Below are 19195 nucleotides of genomic sequence, written 5' to 3'. Positions count from 1 at the left end.
CTGTCGCGATGTACCAGTGAAAGCTAACACAGCACCAGGGATATTTTAGATGTCGTTTTGATCTGCCCATAAATTCGGCATACATCCACTACATCGATCTGAACCTAATTCAACAATTCTTTAACTTGAACGATCCCTTCTCCCATTAGCCCGCGGTCTTCTTCCGCAGAAATACGAGCGGAGTGAACAAGTAAAGAAGTTGAGATTTTATTGATGTAAAGGGTTGCTTGCTGGATCTTTTCTTTGCCGATGTCACCCGGAGACACAAGCAAAATATGTCGTGTTGCAAAACAATCCCGAGGTGTCACGGCGTCGTCGGTGAGCAGAGCAACATTAAAACAGCAGGTTTTGAGAATGGAATCTGGTGTGTGAGTCTGTTCTTGCGGAGCGAGCTGCATGCATAAGGGCTGGAGCCTATCTACAGTACGATTTCCCTCCCCTGAATGGTAAACCTCTTCTTCTCTCACAGCTTTTCAGAGGTTTAAAGGCGTGCACGCACAGCATGGTTGGTGTATTGGAAACGTAATTGTTTTTTGAATAACGTTCTGCAGCGTAAAAATTCTCTTAGTATTTTGTCTTTTTCCCCCAGACACATTTTGGAGGTGTGAAATTAAGCCAGTAGACAATTAACGACTGGCTTCATAAAAACACAATGAAATTATGACTTCACATTATTTTCCAGTTTAAAAAGTGATTTTTGAATATTGATTATATATTCTCCTCAAATTAATCTTACTATTTAACAGTGAAAACAGGCTACAGGCAGCAGACATGGCTGACTGGTTCAAAGGGTTTTGACAGGCTGATTGTTTGAACAGTGTGTGTGTGTGTGTGTGTGTGTTTGTGTTGCTGCAGACCTGGGCAGCCCCTATCGATCCACTCAGATAATCAGATTATGTGAATCAGATCAGAGGAAGCTGCTTTAACATAGTCAGCAGAACAGCACAGCGCCCCACCTGCCTCTTCATCACACCGTCATCATCATCATTATCATCTTCATCACCGTGGTAACTGTCCTTTGCCTTAATTAAAACCACAACTGGCAGGAAGTTGCAAAGTGATGAGATTTCGCATCAGCAGGAAAGATGTCTGCATCGAATTCAAACAGGAAACTAAATGAGGTCACACTTACGCTCTTCTTCATCATCATCATCATCATCATCGTCATCATCAGATGTCTACCTCTAATTAAACAGATTTACACCTGCGAGGAAGTGCCACTTTCATACATATATCTTCCTCCTCCTCCTCCTCCTCCTCTTCATCATCACTGTCTCACTCTGAGAAGCTTAAACCCTGAACGCCTTGCAAGGTCACTAGAAAATAACAAATTACCTACCCAGAATCCTCCAGGGCAGGGGGCGTGAGCATCTTTAGCCTGTACAGTTCCTCACTTAGGACCTCATCTCGCGCACACACACACACACACACACACACACCACACACACACACGCTATGTATGTCCCTCCTGGGATCCACTAGCAGCTCCACTCCTGATCTGCCTACCATGACACATCGGCTCCCATGGCAGTCACTGGCAATTGTGTGTGTGTGTGTGTGTGTGTGTGTGTGTGTGTGTCAGGTCAGACTCAACCTGAGATGCCTCCTGATCAGCTCTTTATGTTTCACAGCAGATGTCGGTGGTGTTTATCGTCAGGAGAGTCCTGAAGTGCAAAACGGTCGATGCAAAAACGTGACAGTTAATTCAGGCTCAAAATCCCATGCAGCCAAATAAAAAGGACCAAATGAGGCAGAACGTGATGGCGAGTTTTTTCTCTCCTTGTTTTTAAAAAGAGAATGCTCATTGTTAAATGCTGGCAGACAAAAAAAGAAGAAAATAATCTCATCAAAACAGAGTCTGCTGCGGTCACTGACATGATGCTGCGGTGCCGGGGCCCGCCAGCTGTTAAACCTTGTGTGCTGAGCAGGGAGCTGCAGCCACGCCGACTCCTGCAGGACGACGCCTTGCAAGGCGCAGGACGGCTCGGCTCAGGCTGTTTTGGGTTCTTTTGCAGCTTTCACAGCAGCTGTACAACATTGTGTTAGGGCCACTGTAGGGGGAAAAAGCTGGGGGACAGGGAATAATACAGTGAGGAAAACAAACTCAAAATAATGTAGACTCAAGTCATAAAAAGTCATAAAAGAAGAAAAATTGGATATTCTCTTAGATTAAAGTGGTAAATTTATGAGAAAATAATCACAAATTTATGAGATTAAATTCGTAAATTTATGAGGAAAAATTTACAAATAGAAAAACCAGTGAAAACTAGTTTGTTCTCCTGTGGGATTCAGTCAGAAGGGAATCCTGCTGGTTTGAGTCCAGAATCACAATCTCCTCCTCAGCATCTGGACTCTGAAGAGACGTTGCTGTGACTTGGGCCGATTCAGAAGAAAACAATCTGGTGATTCTGGGCTAAAATATACTTAGACTTAGACTTAGACTTAGACTTTCTTTATTGTCATTGCACAAAAAAAAAAAAAAACACAGCAGTGAGTTTTTTGCAACGAAATGTCGTTGCTTGGCCTCCGGATTACAACAGAGATGGAATTGTGGGGCAGTTTAAATAAATAAAATATAATCTATATACCTGGTGCGTAAAAAGCAAGAGCTAAATAATAACGAATGCAAGAAAGAAAAAAAGAAGAAAGAATAAAATCAGCAGGATCTCCTTGTTCCTAAATCCCATGTCAAAGTAGAATCTGCTGAGGTGATCAGCTGCAGGCCTGAGACACGGCCAGCAGGGGGCAGCACACGTGGAGCCACAGACAGGAAAAATTATAAGAGAGACTATTTCTCCAAGTTTTTGCTTGTAAATTTGTGACTTTATAATCTCAGATTATCTTTGCCCTCACAATGGCCATCATATGCTGCTGTATTTATGGGTTTGCACAAAAATACGAAGTTTTTTGCACATCAGGCTCCCCTCCTGATGGTTCTTATTGGTTCATTTTTCGTGCTCTCCACGTTTTCTGTGCTACTGACACCCAACATTTAATCTGGCGGCGGATCAAACAGGTGCACAGGTGGGGTTTGTAACTTAAACTAATTTCGTTATACAATTTGTTGTATAATGACAAATAAATTTCCTAGTAGTGGATTGCCATTAAGAGAACTCCAAGTCCCGCCCACACTGTTTGATTGACAGGTGGTCTCTGGGAGCGGCAGTGCAGAAACAGCACAGCGACGAGTGCTTAGCAACAAAGATGGAGACTCAGTGAAAAACAGGAACTGTAGGATTACCACACACTGCTGATAGTTCTCTTTTATGATGTTTCGTTTTTGCTGCTGCACACACACACACACACACACACACACACACACACACACACACACACACATGATCCCTCTTTCTGATCCCGTTGCTGTCAGGGTCTCTCGCCCCTTCCCATCCATCCTCATGGCAGCAGCGAGTGCTAAATCAATGGAGGGTGAATTAATATGGGAGTTATGGGAGGAATGAGACGGAGGGATGATAATGACCTCTGCCTGCTTCTCCACCTCTAACTTATGCAGTTTGTTTACCTTCATCTGAGGAAGGACAGAACTTGGAAAGAGGAGAGGAACTAACAGGTTGAACAGCTGAGAGGAAAAAATATATAGAAAAGACTAAAAAAAAAGAGAGAGAGAGCAAAACCCATTGTGCCTAACACTGACTGTGTGGATCAATAAGTGATTTCTCCCCCTGAATCACACACACACACACACACACACACACACCTCTGTTTGTCAGTTGTGCTATTATGCTGTTATTATGCTATTACACTGTTTTTACTAATAAGATGAGTGTTTGTGTTTTTCATTGAAATTCATTGCCCCCATTATGAATAACAATGCTGATGAGGGACTGGCACAATAACAGTGTCTCTCTGCAGGGCATTCTTCATCTCCACCCTCCTCTTCCTCTCCGTCTGCCTGGGCGGGGCGAAGCCGGCTGTCAGTCAGTCCAGCGACCAGTCGGGTGAGTGACAAGTGTCCCATTAATAAATACATAACACAAACTAGACAGTCTGACAATTATAATTGTGGTTAGGCTAACATAATTTAATAAAAGGACACGAGTCAAAAAACCAAAATCAAAGACCATCATCTTAACATAACTGCTACTCCATAAGTTCATACTGTCCCTTTACTCTTTTTTAATGTAATTTATCAAAAGTATCTGGACAGAATTTTAACCGATTCGCCAGAGAATTCCACAGAAACACATGCCATGAAACGACCTCACATGACCTCACATGACCTCGACTTCCTGTCACCCACAGCGTCTTAAACTGTGGCTGCGTTCCAGACAAGTACTTTTTATTTTTAGTATGTACTGCAGCTGCCCTTACAAAGTATGTAGTGTAGTATGCAGTATGCATGCGTATGCATACTATTGGGACACACTACACACATCGTCCCTGAAGTCCGCCCCTCTTGCTCACTTCCGCCGCCGTCCGTAGCTCCACATTTGAATGTTGTTGTCAAAATGCCGGTGCTGTTTCATACTGCGCTGTCATCTGTCATATTTCTGATCTTCTGTCTTCCTGTCTCTTCTGCTGTCACTGAACATACTAATTCTTTTTTTTCCTACTAAATAGTATGGGAGTATGGGTATTGCAATGCAGGGAGTGACATCATCCTACACTAGTGGTGGGAAATTAAACTTTCAACCAGTAAAACCTTCACAAATCGTTAGACATCCTCTCCCATCCACCTGTCCCTTCAAAATAAAAGTGTTTCTGTCCCAAACTGAGATCCTGTTGGTTTGCACTTCCCTGCACCGCGTCCCGCCCTCAAACTTCCTGTTTCAACAGGAAATACATCAAATCAACAAAGAGCCTCACTTCATGGGGTGTTAAACGCAAAGTGAGCAAACTTTTGTTTAAAACTGAATTTCTTTCTGTCGCTGTCGTCATCAGTCTTCAAGGCAAACAGCAACAACATTTTTAGGTAATTGTGTGTTTCTGCCTTTAAACACAACTAAAAAACACCTGACCAAAGTTATTAGAGTTAACTGAAAAAAATTGTGCAAAAATATTTTAGTGAATTGAAATAACAAATAAAAACTAGACTTTAGAAAAAAAAATGAGAACTAAGTGAAACGATATTGCACACTACAAAGCTAACTAAACTAAACTAAAAATCCACAGAAGATGTCGTTGGTGCTCATGGTCATTGAGACTGGGACGTGGACATGACCGGGAGTCACTGCCTTCACAAAGTGAAGAGCCATTCTGACAAACAGCAGCCAGATTAGAATAAAACAACTAACTCATGCTGACCATGTTTACATGCACACCATATTCCTGTATTATTCGGAATATCCTCTATATTCTGGTTGCGCGCGAGTCATGTAAACACGCACCGAACCCGATTAAGGTCATATTCTGGTTGGAGAGAATTCCGAATAAGACCCCTGGCATATGCCTGTTCCAACCGGAATATTGTGCCATGGAAACACCTTAATCGGAAAATGCCCCGAACCGGAATATTCAGTTACGTCTGCGCATGCTCGATTCACAATGAATCCTGGGGCGTCTTTGTTGCTATGGTTACTGCAAGTGGGGAGAACAACGTGGCGAACAGCAGCAAGAGCCAGGAGACTTCAGTCTGCCTTCAGCTAATCAAAGACTTAAATATCATGGAGGATATCGATGGGAGAAAACTAAAAAAAAAGAAATCTTCTTCTGTATTTCCAGCAGACCAGATGCCTATACGCGTACTGCTGCCCCCTGCAGGTTGAGTGTTGCATTAAATAAGAGAGCGGAATACGCCGAAACACGGGTTATGCCAAGTAACATGTAAACGGAATATTCCAGTTGCTGCAGTGCATATAAACACCTTATTCAGAAAATTACTGGAAACCGGAATATTGACCTGAATCGGAATATGGTGTGCATGTAAACATAGTCACTGACAATGACGCCAAGACCAGCTCAACTCCAACTAAACATTTTCACACTAGAACAATCAACTGGGACCAGAGAACCCACTCTGCAGACTGGACTCAGACTTACCGAGTCCAGTTTTCCACTCGTGTTCCTGTCAGCTGTTCCCAGCGCAGAGGTCTCATGATGTGATTATGCTTTTAATTTTACTTTCACTCACCACATCACCACATGCCTGTTTATTTATTGCGAGAGAACACAAACTGCTGCAAGGTCACGCAAGAGTTATCGCGAGGGAATGGGAAAGAAAATTGTCATCATGACCCTGTGAGGGCTCTCTAAAAACAAAACTGAATTCACAACAAAAACTGAAAATGGAATAAGAATAAAAAGTAATGAAAAACGCGTTGCCCCATAACTCTACACACACACACTGAACTCTGAAGAGTCTGGTGCCGTCTTGTTCTGCTGCGTGACGTTAAAGAAGGCAGAGAACGTCTCTCAGCTCTGCAGGGTTAATTAAAAATCTGCGCCTGGCCCCGCGGGACGGGAGCGGATCGTTTCGCAGACGAGGGGGTCATTTGTAAGCCTGTCTGTGCGGCGCGTGGGCGGGTGGGGAGGCGGGCGCCTCGCAGGGTGGGAGGTGAGGGTGTGGGGCTGGGTGGGAGCAAAGGGTGTGGGCGGTGGGGGGATTGGCATATTGAGAGCAGATAGATGGATGGGGTTGAAGGAATGTGGGTGGATAAGATGAGATGAGACTTTAATGATTCCCGTGAGGACACCGGGCCTTCACAGCAGCAGATGGTAACAGAAAACACTGGTAAGACACAAGCACACACATCACCATCACACACAGTAGTTTATCTTTAGTGAACCCAGGGTGGGTGGAGCCTAAGAACGCAGCGTTTGGCTAAAGGTTAATTCTCGGTTTGACTCGGTTTGGGAGTTTCGCATGTTACCCTCAGTTCTCCCTCTGGGTTCCCTGAAGGTGTCAGAAGTGTGTGTGTGGTTTAAATCTGCTGCTGTGGTCGTCGAGCGAGGATGTTTGTTCACTCTGAGCGGGAAGACGAGACAAAACAAACCCAGAAAGTGGATCAGTGGTTGAAGCGTAGCAGCGATACAGTAGTGGTTTCCCTCCCCGTCACGTTTGTGGTTGCTTTTGGCCTTTTAGGGAACTCTGATCTCCACTCTTTTTGTCTGAAGTGATGGTTGGGGCTGTTCCTGGCTTAAGGAACCACTTGACATTTTACAAATGAAAAAACCTAATTCCTGCTAAAACGAGGCACGTGGAATATTTGCTAAAAACACAACCTAACAAGGAAGCTTCTACGCCAATGAAAGAAGGCTGTATTATTGTCCCTGTACACTGAATATTAACTTCTCTAATATCAGGTTGTTCCTCAAGCTTCAGTCTAATGTTACTTAGCTAGAAAATCTGTAGTTCCTTGGCTCCGCCCACTGAGGTTTAACTCAGCCAATTAGATTATTTCTGCCTCTGAGAAGTTTGTATGTCTGAAACCCCGGTCTGCATGAAAACCATGAAGGGCATGGAGATATGTGGATCACAGTATAGATGAGGGATGGAGTGTGTGTGTGTGTGTGTGTGTGTGTGTGTGTGTGGTGAATGGATGGATGGGGTGGGAGGACAGGGAGGTGGACGGATGCTGGAGGAGATTTTAATAGAAAGACTAATACTCTCACTGGGAAAACCTGACAGGTCAATTACCAGCACACTGCTGCACCAGCACACACACACACACACACACACACACACACACTGTCCCAACACTACCACTAAGGTGTAGAGAGCCTCCATTAATCCAGCCGGTGTTCCGGCAGGCAGCATCGCAGCGCCTCCTCCTAATATCCTGCAGTCCGGGTCTCAAACTGAGGCTCGGGACCCAGAACAGGCCGCCAGTTTGTCTCTAGGTCTTCACACCCACAAAGAGTATGCATGCTGCCAAAGGAGACCAGGGCTGGGCTAATATTTTTGAAGGCCGTATTGATCAGGCTGTCCATTAGAAGACCATTATTTTGTGAGGAGAATTTATCCTCTTTAAAGTCCCGTCCCAGTTCCTCTGCATGTCCAGAGTTTTCTCTCCAGAATGTTCCTGCTGATCTCCTCCCAAAGCGAGCAGTGGGATTTCAGATCTGCCATATCATTTCTCCTCCCTTTCCTCCAGCCGCTGGTTTCCATTCATTCCACTACGATATGAACATGAACTTTCAGAGCCTTCACACTTTCTTCACTCCAGTTTTCCATCAGCGGAATAAAGTCCTCCACATGAGTTTTCCTAAAAGCAGCAGCACTGTTGGGTTTTCAGGACTTTTTCACACTGAAACGCTCCCTCCTCCTATTCCTCCTCTGCCGGGGAAAAGTAATATCATAATATTCTCGGTTAACCGAAATAAACCAATTAATGAGGCCCAGTGGTCGACCAAGAAAATTTTCCATTTCGCCATCCCTAGAAGAGGCTGTACAATATTTACTGCTGCCAGTAGATTACTTATCATTATTTTCTTGGATAACAAAGCTGTATATTTTCAGTATTCAGGGAAATTCAGGATCTGCCTTTTCTTTCCTTTTCCCCTGCATGAGGAACCATTCACCAAGGATCAGATGTGCCTCATGAAGCATCTTAGAGTTCATATTTTTGTAGTCCTTCTCACTGTTCGCTGGGCGCTGGATGGCCAACTCTCCCAGACACAGGGAATTTTTAAAAATACACTTTTTCCTTTGTACCAGGCAAGTGGAGCTCCTGCCGATTGCTGAAAAACTTCAATTACAAACCAAATGAAAGAGCCTCGCTGCGTTTCCTTCCAGGCGAAAAGGGCCGACAGAGAAAAGCCGTCTGTGACCTGTTTTATCCCTCTGGCTTTTAATTTGTTAAATCCTCTCAGCTATATTTATGATGCACTGATGTCCATTGGTTGGTGTAACCCGTCACATCTGATATTGCTGTGGCTCAACAGAATTTCACTTAGGCGCGCAGCGTACACCCTGAAAATATTCTAAAAATATGAAATGTAGTATAAAATACATGCAAACTCAGTAGCGGTTCAGTTTTATTGTGAAGGTGTGCAGTAAATGTGTGCGTAAATGTCTTTTTGGTTTTGTTTTTAACATTTCAACAACCAAGTGTGATTTATCGTTTTTCTATTTACGTATTTATTTGTTTAAATATATTTAACTAGGTATTGTTGTGCTTATTCATTTATTTAAACATATTTGTCTTTTTATTCATCGTTGTAATTGTTTGCCATAAACTCATTTCTTTGCTTGATCCTTTTATTTTTCATGTAATTTTAAATAATAATTTTCAATTGAAGAAAAAATGGATAACAGAGCAGAGGACTGATTAGACTGATAGAATGGAGCAGAGCACACACACACACGCACACACACACACTTGGCGTTGAGCCAGGATGCTCCTCCTCCATTGATTTACAGTTTTTATGTGAGACTCAAACAGAGCTTAGTGGCTATATTCATTACTGAGCTTGTAAAACGCTACGACATCATTCAACTTTAATCTTATTGCAGCTCAGAGAGCAGCCGCGCTCCAATCAAAACACTTTCCCCATCAGACTCATCTGAAACAGACACGAGTCTCGTTTGAATCCCCCCGGCAGCTCGATGGATAAAAATCCTACTGCTTTAATTATCAAAGTGGACAACCTCCACACACACACACACACACACACACAGTTTTTAAGAACCCTCATTTAAAATGGTTGAGTTACCTGAGGTAGTAGGGGGATAATAATGAGAACTATTCAATTCATTTTAACAGTTAATATCACGTTTTTTTCTACAGCAAGGGCCTAGAACCTCCTGTAGGACCCCTTTAACCCCAGTCAAAGACAAAAGAACACCTTCTACAACCCCTGAGACCCTCTTAAGGAACCCTGAAACTTTCTCAAGGCCAACAGAAACCCCCTCCAAGGCTCCTGGAAGGCCTCAATTCCTCTCAATGACCCCTGAAACACCCCAACAGCCCCTGAACTGCCTTTTATCTAAACCTCAAATCCCGTCTAAACCCCTAAGAACTCCCGAACTTCGTTTAGGAACGCTGAATCTCATCCGGCACCCCCGAAACCCCCTTAAGGAACCCTGAAGCCAACTCAATAACTTCCGCTCTAGAAAACCCTCTCCAGTCCAGCCTAAACTCCCTAAAACCCCCTCTAGGGCCCAGGAATGTCCCCCTCTAGGACCCCCAAAACGCTCTTAAACTCCTAAATCCCCCTCTAAGACTTCTGAATCCGCATCTAGGACCCCCGAAATCTTCTCAAGACCAACCTGAACTCCCTCTGGAACTCCTAAATCCTCTTCTTAGACCCCTACGACTTGCTCTAGGATCCCTGAAGCCTTCTCAAGGAACCCTGAAACATTTTGTAGATGTTAGACTGAACATGCAGATTCACCGGGATAAATCTCTCTGTGACTAGAAAGTTTAATTTGAAGAAGAAGAAAAGATCCTGATTGGATTTCTGCTTTCTCTATCCCTCTCTCTTTCTCTCTCAGAGCCCATGTGTCATGACTGGGGCCAGCGGGGTGAGCTAGCGGTGTTGGAGGGGGAGGCTGGCTGGCTCTCCTGTCCTTTATTCTCTTATCCCTCCATCTACAACTACAGCTCGGCCCAGAGCGCCGGCCTCACCCTCTTCTGGTACCACATTCCTGCTGGCCACGTCCTGGAGCAGCCAATCAAATCCAGGTGAGCTGACGGGACGGTTCCCATGCATGCAGGACCGTCTCACTCTTATCACCATTGTAACCTGAGAACAGAATTTCAAAGGTTTATCAGTGTGTTTATAAGGCGTTTGCGATGCCTCACTGTGGTTGGTCAGACAGTTTATCAATCGCAGGTGAGTTCAGTCCAGTCGGGATGCCAGTCTGGAAACAGATTCATCCTGTTTAGGTGTAAAAATGTGCTTCAGTGGCAGTAAAAAGTGTGTGATTTAAAATGTAGTGGTAGTAAAAGTTGCTGATTTAGTTTTTAGGAAAAGAGACCAGCAGAGTTTGAAATGGAAAAAACGAGAGAAATGACAAAATAACGGTGACAGACGAAGCGGCGGCGGGTTCTTCTTCTCTTCTCTTGGAATGGAAACGCAGTTCGTCTCTTTGTGAGGCTAAATCTGCTCTGCGACGGAAGGACTTCACAGGGGAGTCGAGCACAAAACTGCAGCAAAAACACACGGAAAATGACGGGTACACACAAAAAATACTAAAAAAAAAACACTATATAGTTACATTAATGTGAGTGTATGTGATTAGTGACGTCCACCTGTACAGATGGTGTTTGTGTAAATAGCACATCATTTTTATACCTTCAGTTTGTCCTAATTTAGAATAAAAGTTTCGATGCTGATTTGTGACTTACAGACGTCCCGCTCGGGGTGGGAAGCTCAGAGATGTGCTGAAGCTGCAGTGTAACGTACGTATCGTGTAACACTGTCAAACGCTAACATTAAACAGGAAGTGGTTGAACGCTATGACTGGACCTAAATATGAGCCAATGTCCACTGACTTTTCATGACGTATGTCGTATTGGCCAGTCAGCAGTGCGGTCCACAGCGACATATAGCCAGGTCTGTTTGAAATTTTGGTGATGTCATTCGTGTTGCCTAGAGGATCAAACTGGGTCAGGTTTGATGACCCGATCACCTTCCCTCCAGCGCCACCAGCAGGCCGAGCTGTCAGTCACATAACTAAACGACTGCAGTGGCTAGAGACGTGGAACCAAGTCCCATGGGGGAAGAGGGGTTTTCAGGGGGCGCTGACTCAGTTTAAAGGGAAATCAATAGAACCTGAGTCCCCGAGCTGCAATTTGGGCCCCATACCAACTGTCACAACAATACTGTAGCAAAACAGTAAGAGCTACAGAAAAAATAACATCACCACAGGGACGGTTTTGGAGGCACTGAGGCCAGCGCCCAAGTCAATAGGGCCTTGGGAAGTCCCTAGAACAGAGTTTGGGCCCTATATCAAGTGGGGGGTGGGGTGTTCTGGGGACGCTGAGTCAATGAAAAATGGTCCAAAGTCGATAGGAAGTCTGCAGAGATTTTGTTGAAGCCTCCACAGCGACTGGAATACAGCCACCCAGCAGGAAGAGGAAATAACAGCAGCAACAGAGCTACAACCAGATGATGTCGCTGTAATAGTGACAAAACCAGCAGTAATAATGGTTTCAGCAGGTGTGAAGCTGAAAACACACTCGTGCTGCGGTGTGTGAAGGCCACACACAGCCTGGAAATAGGACGGTGGCGTGAAGTGTCGCAGGGCGGGGCGTCGACACACGCCTGGCTGCCGCCGATGCGGGGCTGTACGCAGCAAATAAAGTGGGGCAAATGTTTGTAACAGTAACGACAGAAAAAGAGATAAACAACTCCGAGGCCTGCGGACCTCCAGAGGGATGACAGCTTGTTTGTAATGTCTGAGGAGGAAATGGTCAGCGCTGGGAAAAATCGTGACCTCTCATGTCCCAGACTGACTGGCAGCAGCACGTTGACATGAAGCTTCTGCTCAGCTCACAGCCTGGAACTGAAGAGCCTGACTGACTTTAACACAGTGGATCCAGTAGATTTCACTGTTAACTGAATGATGAACTGGAGCTAATGATTTCCTTTCCCAAAGTGGATATATAGCATTTTGGACCAGAGCTGTGTAATTAGCCTCACTGAGGACATTAGAGTTGTCCTAATGTAATTCTAATTGAAGCTTATCTGATTTACGTTTTTTTCTGAGTCTAATCTGATTTGTTCTGCAGCCAGAGGCTCAGCAAGGAGAGGGAGAGGCTGTGGCTGCAACCTGCGGCTGCCAATGACACAGGACAGTACATCTGTATGCTACGGTAAGAGCCCATAGTTAAACAGATAGATGTCACTTAGGGAGATTGCCTTTTGAAACTGTATGCTGCATCGACTTTCATTCTCCCTTTTAATGTTTTATTTCTCTTCATAATCCTGTAAAATTGTGTATCCGTTATTTTGGTTGCCTGCAGAATTCATGTCTTGGTTTTGAGCCGCTGTCTCAGCCAGGTGTCTGTTTTTACTCCCCCAAAAAAACACATTTATCAGGCCAGTTACACTTTCATCTCTATTTTGTGATTCATCAGCCACGTTTTTATTGTGTCATTTTGAATTCCACCCTTCATACCTGCTGAAACAAAGGAGGGATCAGTGACCAAGTAGTCCAGCGGAGATAAATGAATTTGAAGCACAATACAGTGATGTTAGTGTTTATTGTTCGTTTTACGGTTTTAAACTTTTTCGGTTCTTTGGATGCCGACACTCGGCCGCTCCAGATCCAATCAGCTAAAGTGGCTCGGAGCATCGGACACATCAGCTGTTTTGGTTGACGGTCCGGTTTCAGTGAACATCTGGCGGCGTCCCAAAGCTGCAAGTGATGCTGAACGACACTTTACCAATTTAAAGTGGAGTGTTGCTAGGTGACAGTGATGACATCAGCAGCTGGGGGAGGATCTGATGGTCAAGACAGGAAGGCCACCTTTGCACCTGGTCTGCATGCATCACATGCAGACTTTAACTGGAGATTTTTAAGATGATTTACATTTAGATCTGACAACGAATCGACTTGTACGTCCCGCGATCACGACTCAAACTAGAGCCTCTGCAGTCGCTGTGGAACCAGTTGCTGTTAGAGATTAGCTGTTCTAATTCCACATCTGTTTTTATTAATATCAGGCTAAAGACACATTTTTACTCACTGGCTTCTTGGTCCCGTGATTTAAACTGAGCTGAAGACAGAAATGGACGTAGTGTTCATAAACGGTGTTGCTTCTCCATCTTTCTTAGGCCGGGAGCCAGGTCCACCCCTCAGAATGTTTTTTGCTAAGTTTTTTTCACTATGATTTCCTGTTATCTTATACCTTGGGCCATCACGAGTTGATACCGACCACCCCCAACTCGGTGACGTTTGGTCTCAGGGGCCAAAAAACTATCTATCTACAGTGGCTCAGACAGGACAAACCACCCCACAAATGCATTTTTCTCGGTGGAGCTAATGCGCCGGTTGGTGGCTGAATAGTTTGCCTTGCTTCTGGTTGTGTTCATGGCAGATCATACCAACAGCAGGAGCAAGTCAGCGTCCAGTCAGCGTCCAACAGTCTTAGTGGCCTTTCATGTGGGACACTGCATTTTGTCTCTGAGTAAATTAGGAACCGTTCATCTGTATTATTGTCCTAAATGAGGCCCTGACCCCTAGTTACCATGGCCACCAAACAGTTCAGATGGGACCACAGAGGTGCATTTATCCAAGAAACAGTGATATCTACAGAGAGTCGTTCACTTTGACCGCACATAGATATTCCCAGCTGCTCCTGAACTCAACACTCTGACTCTGTTAAGAGGCTGAAGCTTCTAGTCAGCCGAGACCAGGGTGAAATTCTCAGAAAATCAATCTGCACTGGAGGGTTTTATGGTGCTACATCAATAACCACAGACACACACACACACACACACACACACACACACACACACGCGAGCGGTGACTTGCTCAGTGTTTTATGGTAGATGGAGATAAGTCCTCAGCCTCTGCCAGGAAGTGCATTATCCTTTACAGCAAAAACTCACACAACGTTGTCTTTTCCTGTGCCTTGTGAAGCTCACACGAAGGAGTTCAGTGTGAGTGATGCTCCTGCAGCAGCACAGCTCTGATCACTAACACGCTGTGATCAATGACACAACACGCTGTGATCAGTAACATGATCTGATCAATAACATGCTGTGATCAGTAACATGCAGTGATCAGTAACTGGCTGTAATCAGTGTGATTATCAGTCGACATGAAATATGACTCAAACCCTGCAGTACATGCAAACTCACTACTACTGCCACTGCTACTGCTACTACTACTGCCACGATTACCACTACTACTACTGCTACTATTACTATTACTACTACTACTACTACTACTACTACTACTACTGCAACTACTACCATTTTTACTACTACTACTACTGCTAGTACTACTACTGCAACTGCATTATTATTACTACTACAACTACTACTACTACTGCTACTACTGAAACTACTACTACTACTGCTGCTACTACTGCAACTACTATCATTATTACTACTACTACTACCGCTTCTACCATTATTACTACTACTACTACTACTGCTACTTCTACTACCACTACTACTACTGCTACCACTACTACTACTACTGCTGCTGCTACTTCTTCAAGTACTCATAGTAAAGAAATTGACGTTATATTGTGTAGTCCAGGTAAAAAAAATAATTAGGATGGAGTAAAACCATGAAAACCTGTGGAACCTGCAGAGAACCTGTGGACTGAGACTTGAGCTGAAGCTGCTGTGTGAAAAGAAAAACACAGCTGACGAGAAGCCTCCTCTCTCAGCAGACAGCAGTGAGTGTGTCACGCTGCACATGTAGTGAAGCTGTGGAAATTAATATTTCTGAGTATTAATATTTCTGCTAACATTACAGCGGCTGCATGCAGGCTAAAGGGTTGTGGTTCTGCTGGGTGCTGGCGCAGACGGAGGCGAGCTGCGGGTCAAAGCAGCAGACGAAGCTTGTCAGTGTTTGATTTAAAGTCTGGAACCTCATTTTGAATTTTTTTTTTTTTTTTTAGTTGTCATAACTGGACTGCGTGCACAAGAAAAGGGTTTCCGTGTCAGTGAACAGGCAGAGTTGCCTTCCTGTTTCCGTCAGTGACCTTTTACCGTTTCCTTTAGCTCTGTGGTCTCTGAGTCTGCATTCTGTTAAAGTCAGTTTGTATTCTGCTGATCCTAACTTAACTGGTAACCAGGCCAGATGGGCGTCTCCCAACAAATCAGCTGTATTTTTTCATTTTTATTTCATTTAATGTATTTCTGTACTCTATGACCGTGATCACATGGTATGGATCACAAACAGCACATACAGCTGTAAAGACATGATGGCGCATGGCGTGGCTGAAGCACAGCAAACGGTACTTGAACAGAGGAAGGACATTCTTATCTCAGTCTTATTCTTAATATCTAATTGTAATAACAAAATTAGTATAACCATAGATGGGCGGTTTAAATAATGAACCTTGCAGAAACCTTTGCTGTTCATCATGCGTAAGTTCTTGTCATCAAATGATGGTCAGAGGCTGCAGATCCTCTGGTTTCTGTCCGGTCCTTTTTTTTTTTCCCAGTGACCCTGAAGTCCCTCACAGCCCGTCTGTACTTTTGGTTTGCAAACAGCAGATGCTGCTCTGGTTTAAGCTCTTGTTTTGTTTAGATTCTGAATTCCTCTTTTGCACAAAGCAGTCTCTCAGCCTCTGCTCCAGTTTCAACCCGTTGATGCTGTTACAGCCGAAGCGAAGACACACCCGGGTCGTCCAGTTTCTGCTGAACTTGCAAAACCCACAGCCACACATACACACCTGAATTATGCAGGCTGAGCGGATGATCATACATTATCCGGCTGAGTTTAGTTTCTTTAGCCTCTGTCAGCCTCCCCCAGTAGCCAATAATTCTCTTTTTAACTGCAACACAAAACTGGGCGTCTTCCCAGTTCCCCATCGACCAGATTATTACAAGTTGGCATTTTAACTTTCAGGATGCACCTCAGAAACTTGAGGTGTACTTCTTCCAATATATCTATTTTTTAAAAAAAAATATTTTGAAAAAATCAGAAATTCTGACTAAAGTTGTAAATTTAGCCAGAATTCATTTCCTCCTCATCAGATCAGCCTCCAGATAAATGAAGAAATGGCATATGCATTGTTTTTGTGTGTATGCATGATTTGCTCATCTGGCCCCTGTCGGCTTGACTGGGTTTGATTGACAAGAGGTGGAGCACAGCGTTACCTGTTTGTAGAGTGTAGAGGTTTTATTTTATTCATCTCTTCACACCTTGTGTTGTGTTATGTGTCTTTTAGAAGCAGAAATCAGACCTGAGTCCTGACTCTCTCACTGCCCCATTGAGATGAACCCTTTGAGCAAATCCACTTGATTTCTTTCAAAAGCAATGGAAAAAGGCAATAAACACATGAGCAAAAAATAAAAATAAAATCACTGTAGTATTAATGAAGAAATAGCTACAAAGAAAGAAAAGAAAATTACCAGAATCTTATGCTGTTGGTAGGGCAGATTACTTGTGTTGATGCTTATGAAAGGCTTCTGCTGCGTAAATGTGAAAAGGAAGAGCTAAATGTCTTATCAGATCTGTGATTTGATATAAACGTACATGCGTGAATGCAGAGTTTCACCAGATGAGACCTCACTTCCAGTCTGAGTCAACATCAGGTCTTCCAGTGTTACTGTGTGTCCTGTGCTGGGATCTTAGTGTTGGTCCTCATTAACTGGTAGTTCACTGGTAATTAAAAAAAAATCTAAAATTTTTTTGACTTTTTTATGGTGATTGTCTGACCTTTTTTCCATTAAAGAAGTCCAGTGAATTTGCTCGGGTATCAAAGGGTTAAAGAGTTTTAATTTCTTTCTTGAAACTTGAATGCCACACTGACACAGAGCAGTGAGATTAAACAAGACAGAAGAAAAATACTAAAATGATGCCTCACACATTTCCTGCAGTCTAACAGCGTCTAGCAGTTTTAGTTAAGAGGACACCCCGGAGGGCCCTCAAGGACCTCTGAGGGGCCCCAAACCCCACTTTGAAACCCCCTGTGCTAGCAAACACTCATCATGTACAAAGAGCTAAGTTTAATCGTGTAACAACCTTAGTAACGTGCCTGTCTCCTAGCAACAAGTCACTGTGTACCGAGGTCTTTGTTTTGTCCGTCAGTAACCTTGGAAACACATCTGTCTCCTAACAATGTGTCATTCTGTGTTGACACGCACAATAACACATCATGTTGTTGTCTCCTAGCAACATATCGTCATGCACTAAGATCGCCATGCGTCTGGACGTGTTGCCGCACAACAAGACGGTTCCGGGCGGCTGCAGGCCTCCGTTCGCCGTGGCGCCCGAGAAGGCGGTCATCACGCTGCAGCGGGGCGAGACGCTCGAATGTCCCGACCTGCAGGAAGTCGCCGACAGCAACCCGAAGGTCACCTGGTACCATGTGAGACATCCCACGCCTCCCTGTCTCGCTGCTCTGCTGGCTGTCCTCCACTTCCTGTATCTGCCTGTCTGTCTGTCTGTCTGTCTGTCTGCCTGCCTATCTGCCTGTCTGTCTGCCTGCCTGCCTGCCTGCCTGCCTGCCTGTCTGTCCCTCTGCTGTGTCCTGTCACCTCCACTGTGTCTGCTGGACTCAAAAAAAAAAAAAAAAAAAAACAACACCTGCGTAATCGTGAAAATAATTAATAACATTGATAGTTTTGTTGCTGGTGAAATGCGGCCGGTTTGGCACAGAGGACTGTCTGCTGGAGTGTCCTGGCAAACCAGAGACACCTGAACATTAAAACCTGTTTTTTTTTTGGACTGTGCACGAAATAGAAGTGATACTGATCTGTGACGTCTTCCACTGGACTTTTTTTTTGAAAATGTCAGAGTAGAAAAGTTCCACTAGCCGTGTGACGCAGCTGAACCTCAGAGCGATGATGGATGACGAGGTCTGCATCACTGCTCAGTTTTTTATTCTTTATCTTTATACCATCTTTATATCATTATCATGAGCTCTGGCCTCTAGCCTCTAGACTGGCTTCCACAATTTCAAAAAACAAAAAAAACAAAGGCCATGTTCACAGAAAGATTTTCAGAAAATTTTTGCATTTGCAAAAGTTGCATTTTCCAAAAAAAAAAAAAAAAAAAAAAATATCTCTATAACAGCGTATTAATACCACTGAAGGGAATTAAATTTGTTGTAAATTTAAGAGGAAAAAAATTATGAGAAAACAGTGAAAACTATTTTTTCTCCTCCTGTGGGATCCAGTCAGAAGCAAATCCTGCTGGTTTGAGTCCAGAATCACAATCTTCTCCTCAGCATCTGGACTCTGAAGAGACGTTGCTGTGACTTGAAGAAAACAATCTGCTGATTCTGGGCTAAAATCAGCAGGATCTCCTTGTTCCTAAATCCCATGTCAAAGTAGAATTTGATGAGGTGATCAACGGCAGGCCTGAGACACGGCCAGCAGGGGGCAGCACATGTAGAGCCTTTAGAAGTGTATAAGAAAGAGAAGTATAAGAAAAACTAGTACAACCCATAACCAAGTTTTTTTCTCAGAAGTTGTGAGATTTTTCTCGGAAATTTACATTGAAATGGACAGGAAGAGTCACATTTTCAAAAAAAAACGTTTCCATGTGGATGTTGCCTAAACTCAACAAACCAAAACAAATCTCTCCAACACAGCAGCACAACATGATCAACACGACTAAAGGCTGAAATTACAGCACAGTGATAAACTGATG

At 43.9% G+C, this 19195-nt stretch overlaps 1 protein-coding gene across 1 annotated transcript in view; it reads left to right on the top strand.

Annotated features, from left to right (window-relative positions):
* The window catches only part of il1rap (interleukin 1 receptor accessory protein), a 29286-nt gene that overhangs the window by 411 nt on the left and 9680 nt on the right, over positions 1–19195 (top strand). Inside the window, exons 2-5 of the mRNA XM_030067488.1 lie at positions 3874–3959; positions 10397–10586; positions 12639–12722; positions 17714–17909. Coding sequence (XP_029923348.1) covers positions 3874–3959; positions 10397–10586; positions 12639–12722; positions 17714–17909 — 556 coding nt within the window. The remainder of the gene's footprint in view (positions 1–3873; positions 3960–10396; positions 10587–12638; positions 12723–17713; positions 17910–19195) is intronic.

This window comes from Myripristis murdjan, chromosome 13 (genome assembly GCF_902150065.1).
Source record: "Myripristis murdjan chromosome 13, fMyrMur1.1, whole genome shotgun sequence".
NCBI classification, from domain to species: Eukaryota; Metazoa; Chordata; class Actinopteri; order Holocentriformes; family Holocentridae; genus Myripristis; species Myripristis murdjan.
The sequence above is the reverse complement of the archived record's forward strand: the minus strand, read 5'-3'. Positions and strand labels throughout refer to the sequence as shown.